General features: G+C 33.7%; 2 protein-coding genes across 2 annotated transcripts; one reads left to right on the top strand and one right to left on the bottom strand.

The window, feature by feature from the left end:
* Window positions 1-1,851: 1,851 nt before the first annotated feature.
* On the bottom strand, window positions 1,852-4,652 carry LOC133779975 (uncharacterized). Its single transcript, XM_062219866.1, has 4 exons — window positions 3,748-4,652; window positions 3,574-3,652; window positions 2,510-3,285; window positions 1,852-2,413 (listed from the first exon to the last, which is right to left on the bottom strand). Exons 1-4 carry the CDS (start codon window positions 4,650-4,652, stop codon window positions 1,852-1,854), a joined length of 2,322 nt encoding a protein of 773 aa, XP_062075850.1.
* Window positions 4,653-10,357: 5,705 nt separating this feature from the next.
* On the top strand, window positions 10,358-11,714 carry LOC133778222 (36.4 kDa proline-rich protein-like). The gene has a single exon (XM_062218093.1). The coding sequence runs from the start codon at window positions 10,592-10,594 to the stop codon at window positions 11,438-11,440; it is 849 nt and encodes a 282-aa protein (XP_062074077.1). The 5' UTR covers window positions 10,358-10,591; the 3' UTR covers window positions 11,441-11,714.
* The last annotated feature ends 755 nt before the right edge of the window (window positions 11,715-12,469 follow it).

Below are 12,469 nucleotides of genomic sequence, written 5' to 3'. Positions count from 1 at the left end.
AATGACTGTTTTTTTTAAAAAAATTATTTTCAAATATCCTAATTTTATAAATTCGACATCGTAACGACTATATTTTTATCTATCCCAAAATTTAAAACTTGCAAATAAGACACAAAAAATATCCAGAAATAACCAGAACAATCCAAACACAATTTTACATCATCTAATATGTTAAAACATATCATCCAACATACCATGTACAATCTTACTTTTTAACATCTTAAACATCTAACCTATTTTATTACTCACATTCATTACTACTTAATCTAACACAAACTAATTGCTAATAGATTAATTATTTATCCAAAAAATTACAATAACTAAATCCTAATCATATATATGTATATATTTCACTAAAATACTACACAACAATATATTCTAAAAATTACATATATATAACTAAAATTTTACCTCATTTTTATTTCTAATTATAAATCTTTCCTATTATAAATAAAATGTTTTTTTTTTCCATTTTCACCAACAAAAAAAAACAAATCCGAAAATATTAAAAAAATTACAAATAGAGATATATATATATATATATATATATAGAGAGAGAGAGAGAGAGAGCTGAGTTTGAGGGAGCTTCACAGTCTGTAAAGCATAAATTTTATGCCATTTTTTTAAAAAAAAAAAAAAAAAAAGACCCAAAACAATTTTAAAAAAAATACAAAATTATAAAATTAAAAACCTAGATTCGTACATATGTGAGAGTTGAGTAAGATTCAACAATATATAGCTTCAAAATCTGAGGAAAAAATACAACACCGGAGTAGAGAAAGAGAAAAAAAATCATTTAGAGAGAGTTAAAAATAAAATATATAGAAATTTATACCTTGATTAGAGCCTCTTGATGAATAAATCTTCTTTGGAGGGGAAAATTTCTCAAAAAATCATTATTTGGGTGCGAAAATTGATGGTACACCGATTTGGGGGCGGAGAGAATGAGGGTTTGAGGGCTTTTTGGGTTTCAGACAAAATGAACTTTGTTGGGGAAGACGACTAATATACATTAAGGATTTCTATCGGGAACATTTGTTCTCGGTAAAACCCCCTAAGTTATCATTATATCAACTCAAATGAAAAAAAATCCGCGAAGTGTTGGTGTGGTTCTGAAAAGTTTCCTCGGTACAAAAACTAATTTTTGTAGCGTACATTACTGTGTGTATTTTGATTGTGTAAAATATGAATGTGTCTAATTAGCTGGTATGATTATATGTTAAATGTATAAATTGTATATATTATTATTATTATTATTATTATTATTATTATTATTATTATTTTTGATCAAGAAGAAAATGAACTTCATTGAAGAAATCAGTCAATACAAATGAACGACCAATTCACCCAAGAAACTAACAGTCAAACTGTACAGACAACTGAAAAGGAACAACTGAACAAATAATTTAATTACATTGGAGTTTCCTAATAAAAAGCTGATCTTGGAGAGAAATCTTCCTATTATTAACAATGTATAATCGGTACTTAACTATGTTTATAACATCCTTAGCTATGCTATCAACTGTCAAAGAATAACCATAAAATATACATCTATTTCTGTTCCTCCAAATGTTGTAGATAACAACAGCCACAACCAAGTTCAATATAGAAGAAGTAGCTCCATGTCGACCACTAGCAAGCCAACACAACCTAGCAATTGAAATCACCAGGCCAAGCTTTAAACCCTATCCAGGTAAAGATGAGATTAAGAATCATCTTAGAAAGGCAGCATTCAAAAAAGAGATGAGTGTGACTCTCATTATGACCACCACAGACCGGACATAACAGGCTATTCACCTGTAAGTTAAACCGAATCAAGTTGTCTCTAGTGAGAAGGTGAGCATTAACCACCTACCAAAGAAGAAATCGATGCTTAGGAAGAGTAAGCTTACACCAAACTGCTTGATGATAGCCCATCAGCTGCTGATTTAGAGTGCTGTTGTACAGTTTCGAAGGCTTAAATCTCCTTGGAACCCCAGCATCAAGGAACTCTGTCTGACTGAATTTTCCCCTTAAATGGCATAACTTCCTCCAATACCAACTGTTATCTGGTTTCAAAGTGTAATTCCAGAAATTGAAGCCTTTTAGATAGATAGCATTGATCCATTTGACCCACAGAATATCAGGTTTTTTAGAAATGGTCCAAATATATTTAGCTAAGATGGCTCTATTCCTATTGGCCCCATCCCTGAAACCGAGACCCCCATAAACTTTAGGGAGACAAACCTGCTGCCATGAAGCAATATGAAGCTTGCTCCTGTTCCCAGAAATACCCCACAGAAAACCACGGCAAAGTTTCTCAACTTCCTTAACAATACTCTGAGGTAACACAAAGATACTCATCCAGTAATTATGAAGCCCAAACAGAACAGAGTGAATGAGAAGCATTTGGCCTGCAAATGACAGATGCTTGCTAGTCCAAGACAGAAGCTTCAATCAGATTTTTTTAAGAATTATATCACAATCTTCATGTCTCCACTTAGTTGGCCGCATAGGCATCCCAAGATACTTAAGAGGAAAGGATCCTTCAGGTAATTGAATCTCTTGGGCAATAATCCTTCTCTCAGTGGCAATGACTCCTCCAAAGAAAATATGAGACTTATTAGCATTTATAGAGAGACCAGTTGCAGCACTAAACTTCACTAGAACCTCTTTGAAAATGCTAACAGCAGAACGAGTTCCTTTACAAAATAAAATCAAATCATCAGCATTGAGAAGCTTAAGGCTCTTACACATGGGGTGAAATCTAAATTTAGAATTCTGAGCTGCTAGTTGAAGGCTCCTAGTCAAATACTCCATGATAAGCACAAACAGAAGGGGAGACATAGGATCACCCTGACGCAGCCCCTTCTTACCCTTAAAACTTCCTTGAACTCTACCATTCATAAGCAAAGAGTAAGAAGTATTTTTCAAGCAGGCCATAATCCAACCTATAAATTTCATAGGAAAACAAAGGGCCCTTAAAAGATCCTCAAGAAACTGCCAATCGACTGTATCATAAGCTTTGCTTAAATCTATCTTAATAGCACATCTAGGCGAAGTAGAGGTCCTCCCATAGTTCTTGATAAGATCTTGAAATATCATGATGTTATGAGCAATTGAATGACCCCTAATAAAGGCTCCTTGGTTCAGCTGAATGAGATCATGAAGGACTAAAGCTATACGAGAACATAACAGTTTGTCTATACACTTGTATAATGTAGAACAACAAGCTATAGGTCTGTAGTCTATTGCCCGAGATGGATTAGTGACTTTAGGGACCAATGATAGAGTAGTTTCATGAAGCTAAGAAGGAAAATACCATGTGTCAAAACACTAACCAATCGCTGAACAAACTTCATCCCCAATTTCCTACCATAAGATCTTGAAAAAACCATAACCAAAGCTATCGGGTCCCGGGGACTTAGTGATGGGAATACCAAATAAAGCAGCTCGGATTTCCTTACGAGAAAAGGGTTTTAAAAGCAGCAGTTTTTTATCTATAGAGAGCTTGGTACCCATCTCAATACATTGTAAATCAATCCTGCCTGTAGCCGAACTCAGACTACCCAAATAACTTCTAAAATATTCTACAAAGTGAGACACTACATCATGAAAATTATCTATCAATCTACCTTGCTCACTAATATAGGTTGCAATACCATTTTCAGCTCTACGTTTTTTCAAACAAGCATGGAAAAAAGATGTGTTCATATCTCCCTTCCTAAGGCAAGTAATTTTACTTCTTTGGGCTAGGAACTATAATACATATGCTCCTGAACAGTGAAAGCTTCAGCAGCTACTTTCACTACCTCTTGCAAGCTATAGTCTCGAGGATGAGATTGAGCTTGAAATTGAGCTTCCTGATAAGCCTCCTTAGCTAAGTGATAGTTCAAACCTATGTCACCAATGTTATCTCTATTAAATTTTTTTAATCTATGCTTCAGCTTCATTGTCTTTAAGTATATAGCCCTTAAACCAGTCGCCTTAATAGGGACCCTCCAACTACTCATAACCACTTCTTTGAAACCAGGATGGTCTGTCCAAAAATTGTAAAATCTAAACAGCTTGATATCCACCTTCTCCATAGGCAAGATAGTAACAACACACGAGCAATGATCTGAAACTACTTCCCATCTAAACACAGCTGTAGAATGAGGAAAGGTATCAAGCCAATCCTCATTCATGAACACATGGTCAATTTTTGAATAGATTCTAGCTGGACCTTCTTGGTTATTTGTCCAAGTGAAATAGGAACCAATACTCTTAAGAGACTCAACATGAGTATCAGCAAGCCATTGGAGAGAATCAGCCAATTCCAAACCTGAAACCGGTTTCCCACCAGATCTGTCCATACCTGAGAAAGGGGCATTGAAATCCTCTAAAATAATCCAAGCTTTATTAGAGAGTGATATCCTGTGTAACCCTTGCCATAAACTCCTCCTTCCCTCTATCGTATTGAAACCATAGACAAATGTGACATAAAAAGCTTGCCTTTGACTAGCCATTTTGACCAAACAATGAACATACTGAGTAGATTCTTCTAGAATGGTAACCCTCACAAAAACCTTCCTCCAAACTATCAGAAGTCTACCCTCAGTAACCGGACTAGAGTAAAACTCCCAGTTAGGAAGTTTATGCTCCATGAACTCCATAATTTTGTTCCCCCTCATTTTAGTTTCTAAAAAATCACAAACTCCAATTTTATTCTTGCTACATAAATCTAAGACTGAAGCATGTTTATTGGAACTATTCAGCCCTCTCAAGTTCCAACTCAAAATATTACAACTATCCATAGGAAGAAGTAGAGACAGTGTAACCTTCTTTTCCACCCTTCATCTGCTCTTGAAGCACCTCAAATTTATTCAACTGCTTTTGCCCTTGCCCAGAAGGAAGAGAACTAATACCTGCCACTAGTCCTTGTTTAGATTGAGTAGCCACACGCTTTGGTGTGTGCCATTGTTTACTTTCATTTGCACCATTAGCTTTATCAACATTAGCCGAGGCTGGAAGCTGTATTCCCTCAGAGTTCTTCACCTGAACACCCTCTGTACCAGTAGCACTAGGAAAAACCTCAGGCATCTCACCTTTAGGTTCATCTGAATCCTTATCTCTCCTTTCCTTTGCCTCTGTTTTAGCCACAATATCCTTTTTAACCCAGTGGGTTTTCAGCTCCTTACGAAAATCCACCATAAAATGACCAAACCCAGAGCAAACCTTGCACTTAATAGGCAACCACTCATATTCCACCCCCTGTTCCATAATCTGGCCATGCTCATTAAGAAACTGAGTATTTCTAGGAGGATTATCGGTTATTTCCATTTCCACAAGAACTCTAGCAAATTGAACTCTTGAACGCTCCCTAGTAAACTTTTCAACCATAATCGGTTTACCAATCGTGCTCACAAGTGCACTAAGACATTTACTTCCCCAATACTGAAGCCCTAAGTCATGTAATCGAATCCACAGTGGAACTGAACGAATTAGCCAAACTGCGCTGAGATCAGTAGTCCATGGCCGGATAATAACAAGTTTCCTATCAAATTGAAGTATACCATTCTCCAACACATGATCTCTCGTAGCATCATTATTAAATTTGACCATGGTCAGCCCCATTGTCATTCTAGCAATTTGAGCAATCCCTAGATGACCCCAAACTCTTTTGATAAATCATTCAAAAACATCCATTGGAGGATTAGCACCAAGAACCATACAAATTACTGTCGAACTCCAATTCGCAAATTGAACTTTGACCTCTTCAACATCAACCTTAGCATACTTCCATCCATCTCTAAGCAATGGTTCAGTAAATTCAAGTTTCTGGTCAGAAAAGGAGAGCTTACTTGCCGTGAACTGCTGCCATTGACGATGAGTCGAAGTCTGAAAATCCCCTTCATCCACCTTATCTGCCCAGGAAGCAGCAGTCGAACCCGGAGTAGCCATTCCACCTCCCCCAGTGTCGATTTCCTGGGTTCCATTAGTTGCATTCAGTCGATCCTCTTCAGTAATGAGATTCAGACCCTCAGATCTAATCTCATCCATAGTATTCAGAACATCAGCCGCAGGGCCATCAGTTGCCAAACCCTCGGGAACTAAACCAATCGGAGCCTGCTCATCGTGAATCAACAGATTATCTTATTCTCCTACATGAATCTCAGGCTTACGAATCGATTTCTTCTTCTTCACCATGGAAGAGAACAAACCGAGTCACAAGCTTTTTAAAATCCATTATTATTATTATTATTAAAAGAGTAAACAATGTATACACATAAAATAGTTTTGAAAAAAAGTTAGCTAACTATAATAACTATATTATTTAACTATATATAGTGGCAACATGCATAACCATAAAATACAAAAAATTATAATCAGATAATTATAATTTTAAAACATATTAAAATTTTTATATTTAAAAATGTAATTTTAGTTCCAAAATCAAAATCTAAAGCTAGAAGTTATATATTAATATCTTGTTGAAAGCTAAAATAACCGACTTATCTACAATTAAATAAAACTTATATCTCCCTTCCCAAAACAACTATTTCGTAAAATTTTAACCATGCTCATGAGCTACAAATGGCAGCTCTTGTGGAACCTATGGGTCAGGGACCAATTAGCATACGCAGTCCTAAATGTTCATTGCTAGCTAGCTAACTTCGTATTTTTCCTCAAGCATAAATATACACATTAATAAATTACGAGTTATTATGACAAAAGACTTAGTGTAATGTCATATATATATATATATATTGTCATTTAATACATAAATGAAAATCAGTACTGTACATTATGACTATAATCAGTATGCGGTGATGACTAAATATATAATAGAATATTCCTTAACTTACAAAGATTCTCTATTCTTAAGTAGTTTCTCGATTGTGTTTTTGTGCAAAGAAAACATTAGTTTTTTTTTTTTTTTTTGCATTTTGTTCAGAAAGAGAGAGAGTTGTAAACGAATAAGTGAATAATTTTAAGATATTTTGCATTTTTATTCACTTTTTATGTATTATATTTTTCCTTGCCTGTTAAGTTATTAGAAAATAAGAGAAATAAAACTAATTAGTTATTGTTTATTAATAGATACAAATTTCTTTTGATACACCCACAGTGACTGTAGTTCTTACTCAACTATCTTTTTCTTAAAAAAAAAAAAAATAGATTATAATTATATATTGACAAAATACGACAAACATTATTCATATAAACAACAAATAACATCTAATGTGTTTATATGTACATATACCAACATTAATTTAAAAAGAACAAAAATCAAATATATTAATATTAGTTCGAAATATGATAATACATCTCTCATACAATCGAGATATTATTTAATCAAACCTTAATTCACACAAAAAATCAAATATGTTGCCACATTAAACTTTATTTGGGAAGTGGAGAGCTTGAAACACCGTTAAGTTTAAAACAATACTCCTATATTTTCAAAGTTTGGTATGTTTTTAAGCTTTGAACTTCCCAAAGGTGACGTGTAGATCCCAAAAAATACCAAAATTTAAAAAAATCACCTCAAACGAACACTCGAGTGAAAAGTTATGCACTTTTTATTAATTGCATCGAGTTCCATCGAGGTGTGTCAATGTGTGTCGAGGTGACATCGAGGTGTGTCAAGGCGTATGGTTTTTAAGGGCCCATCGAGCTGGGCATCGAGGTATATCGTGTTTTCTACAAATTTTTACGTTTTAGATCTAAAAAGTTGTGAAAAAATTAAAAACAAAAATCATGCCCAGATCTGTTCGAAATGCATATATTAGTGTCTTAATTAAACTTTTAGTAAATTTATGTTTGAAATCATCAAAAACTATCATGAGTATTTTTTTAGTCTCTATGGATACTTTAAGAGTGAAGAAGGAAGAGAGAAAAAAGAAAACGGAGGAGAATGTCAAAGTTGTGGACGTTTGTTTCAAAAAAATTGGTGATGACTCTCCAAACAATCAAATGGTAAGAGAGAGAGAGAGAGAGGGGGAGAAGATAGATAGAAGAGAGATGGAGGCTAAAAAAATGAAAGGGATATATTTGGAAACAAAGCAAATAATAGTATTATTATGTAATGTTAATATAGGGTGATGTTTTTTGAATATATAAACCCATAATATGAATAATACTTTCTCATATAATTTAATAAATATATTATATTACTAATTATTTTTAAATCAACAGATATGTGCCTTAGGCATGTACCTTTTAACTAGTATATATATATATATATGTATGGATGGACTATTAACGTAAGAACTAATTATTTGTAAGATTTTTTTTCGACACATAGAAGTTGTACCCCAGATTTTTTATATGACAGTATTATTGTAGTTATAAGGGATTTTTCACAAATTTTCAATAAATAATTCTAAATAATTTAGGGTGCCAAAATTATGATTAAAATAATTTATTATACACATGCATGTCTATTTTGAATTTTATGCACACGTGAAAAAGTTTTTTGAATTTTATTTTTAGCATTCTAAATTATTTAGAATTTTTAAAAAAATTGTAGAAAGTCTTCTATAACTATAATATATACCGTAAAAAAATGAGATTAAAAGTTAATGGTGTACCAAAAATAGAAAAAATTCCAACCAGTAAGAACTATTTCAAGTACCTACCGTATAAGCTCCTATATATATAAAAAAAAATCATACGTGTATATTATGATAAATAAATCAAAGTGGCATTTGTTGTGGTGGTGGAACTGAAATAATAAATAAAATGTTGTCAATAGTTTGGTAGTGTGGGAATAGCAATAAAATGAAATAAGAATATATAATAATTGGAATAATCTTATGTAGTTTCTCCTACACTTGGAATCAATATTGAAATCAATTTTAACACTTTTAGTTAGATATAAGAATAGAATAGAATTAGTGCTATATAACAAAAAATTCCAATTTTATTGACTAAAATTATTTATTTTAAATAAGAAAAGTAGATGGATGAGATGGTAAGTTTATTTTAAATTTTAATTTACTTAATTTATGAATGGAATGAGGTTTCTATCCAATAAATAATGAAATTATTAAGGTAGTTATTATTCTATTATTTGATTGATTTACAAACCAAATATTGTAGTGGATCCCACAGATGGAATTATTATTCCATCCAACCAAACATCCACTAAAGTTATCTATCACGAGACAATTAATGTCCAAAACATTGATGTAGATGATGTTGAAGCAACAAGTACATGGTATGCCTTATTGGTCTACATGATATGGCTAGCAAATAATATTACCTAACTAAAAGCCAGAGAGAAGAAAAAGCAATCATAGTAATATCGAAAAAATAACCAAGTTTATGGGGTATGCCTAAACAATAAGATGGTCTTTGGAAAGTAACACTCTCCACTTCTCCCTGTCCATATATAAATGTTAATAGAATATATGAGTTGTCACTCGACATCCTTTTCGTAAAGAAGTGACAACTACTCTTGTAGATAGACTTTGTTTACTAATCGATAATTTAATTATTATTTGGGGTAATCGATTTTTATATATATATTTAAATATAACAGCTTGCCTAATATTAAATTGAATTTTAATGGGAAAGGAAGAAATACCCAAGATGAATTCTAGGTAATATAAGAATAACTATATTGTTGTATAGTGTTTAAGTGAAACTGAATAAAACGTTGAAGATAAAAATCGGATAAAAAGTAAAAAGATCAAGATCCATCGAGTTCACTATCACATCCAGCTAGCTGCCACGCTTGAAAATTATTATTTTTAAAAAAATAAATAAAAAGGAGTTCACATGTTTGCTTCGTGAAATGGATAGTCTTTTTTCCTCTATAGTGAAGAGAGAGATGCAGAGAGAGAGAGAGAGAGAGAGAGAGAGAGAGAATATATGAAGAAAATTAAGTAAATAATAATAAATATAAACTGAGAAATAATAACAATAATAATGGGGCACGTTCTCTTCGCACGTACGTGTTCTGCTAATTAGATAATCTCAATATATATATTGATCGATCATATATATCTTGATTAATTGTGTACGTACGTTGCATCCACTTGTTCAATTTATATATAAACCTTATGATCATGATGCTATTAATTTTTGGACTGACCACACAAATTAATATCTTTTTATATAAATATATATATTTATTAATTGTACTATATTTGATGATGAATTCTGTCTGTATATCAAGTTGTATGTATAATATGACTGTAGCATTTTTGGCATGGAAATATGTGAAACTGAAGCACTCACGGATATCAAATATTGAAGGGTTATTTGTTTGCACGGAAATATGTGAAATTGGATATATTCCAAAGAGATTTTGTTACTGAAGCAGTCACGGATCGCATATATATATTCATCAAGTATGCAAATGACCAACAACAATCCAAAATCTCCATTTAATTTCGCAATGGAACTACATGTACATGCATACTGCTCTCTTCTCAACTCAGTAACTAGCTAGTCACGGGTTGCTGCTATTTTAACCTTGCATGCTGGCTCCATAGCCACCTATATATATATATATATATATTTATATATAAACCCATCCAAAACCCTAGTCACCAACACTAGATCGATCTCCTCAATCGATCAAAGGAGCAGCAGTACTAAATATTAAACCCTAAAAATCATGGGTTTCGTTAAGCTACCCGCCGTATTTTTCATCTTCTTGATCTTCATGGTAATATCACTACCACCCATCCAAGCTTGTGTTCCCTGTAAGCAGCCACATCCTCCTGAACCACCTTACCACCGCCCAGGCCAGCCCAAACACCCACCGGGTCATAAAAATCCACCACACCATGGTGGAGGAGGAGGTGGAGGTGGTGGTGGTGGTAGAGGTGGAGGAGGAGGTGGGGGAGGTGGAGGAGGAGGTAAAGGTGGTGAAGGCGGGAAAGGAGGGAAAGGAGGGAGCGGCGGAGGAGGCGGTAAAGGCGGTGAAGGCGGGAAAGGAGGGAAAGGAGGGAGCGGTGGAGGAGGCGGCGGTGGTCATCCCAGAGCACCACCTCATACGAAACCATCACCAGTGATCCCTCCGCCGGTTATAATATCCCCACCTATCGTAAACCCTCCTGTTATTAACCCTCCAGTGACAATCCCACCTCCTTTAACTCCCAACCCACCATACACTCCTCCATCATCACCCGGTAGCGGAGGAGGAGGCGGCGGTGGAGGAAGTGCTCCCGGCCAGGGTCCTTCTCCGCCTGCACCACAAACATGTCCAATCGATGCCCTAAAGTTAGGGCTTTGTGTGGACGTGCTTGGTGGGTTGGTTCATATTGGTTTGGGAGACCCAGTTGAGAATACTTGTTGTCCTGTACTTGGAGGACTTCTTGAGCTTGAAGCGGCCATTTGCCTTTGCACTGCCATAAGGATTAAGCTTCTTAACTTAAACATATTCATTCCTCTTGCTCTTCAAGCACTAATCACATGTGGAAAGACTCCTCCTCCTGGTTTCATTTGCCCTCCTATCCAGTGATCCTACGTACGTACGTCAACCCTAGCTAGCTAGACCATCATTGTGTTCAAGCGAGTTTCACTTTCGTTTGTTAATCTCAAGTAACATTTTAAGGTTTCAATGTTTTGTTTTTAAGCTATAATTAATCATCTCGTTTGTTTTAATTTGGAAATTGTTGTTATCTCATCAAACTGGTAATTTGATTTTGTAACTTCTCGTTACTTTCATTATTTAATTTGCTTAGTTATCATCAATTAATGTACTTTGACTGCATTAATTTCCACTCAATCGAGAACATTTTGTTTCTGATCATCTTTTTCTAATGAGTAATAATACTTCAGATTGGAACAAAGAACGAATGTACGTATATATACTTTTGTAATAGTTGATATAATTATATTACATTATCTACAAAACATTGATATTATATTACTAATCAAGTAAGTTCTACGATCAGAGTTTTATCATATGTACATATTGTCTATGTCAAAGAGATTGAGAAATTATCAGTTTCAAAATAATAATAATATAATAATTAATTGACAACGGTACAAATAATCACTGTACACATACATGTAGAATCACTATCACAACTCAAACTACTATAACGATATGTATAAATACTTTTATATATAATTGGTGAACAGAGAATTGCATACTTAAAAATATCGTAGTGATTTCCTAAACATGTATTTAAGAAAAATGCCAAACATCAATGTGATTTTATTAAATTTTATTAAAGTGTCACAAGCAATTCATTAATTATACGTGTATGTATACATCTTTTATTCTTGATAGGGCCCGGTCGACAAATAAAATCGTTTGCCATTCACTTTGACTAGCTTTTGGCTGAAAGAATGGTTTGGCTTTTGACTCAATAAGCTAATTAACTCGGCGTCATATCAGCAATCATCAGCATTTAAATATTCATATATTATTTATATTTATATATAGTTTTAGATGTAATTTCTTCGATTACTAGTTCCATATTTTTGTAAGTAGTTAGTTTTATATATATATACTAGGTTGAAGCAACATGCAATGAATGAA

The sequence above is a fragment of the Humulus lupulus genome, chromosome 5 (genome assembly GCF_963169125.1).
Source record: "Humulus lupulus chromosome 5, drHumLupu1.1, whole genome shotgun sequence".
Lineage (NCBI taxonomy): Eukaryota > Viridiplantae > Streptophyta > Magnoliopsida > Rosales > Cannabaceae > Humulus > Humulus lupulus.
The sequence above is the reverse complement of the archived record's forward strand: the minus strand, read 5'-3'. Positions and strand labels throughout refer to the sequence as shown.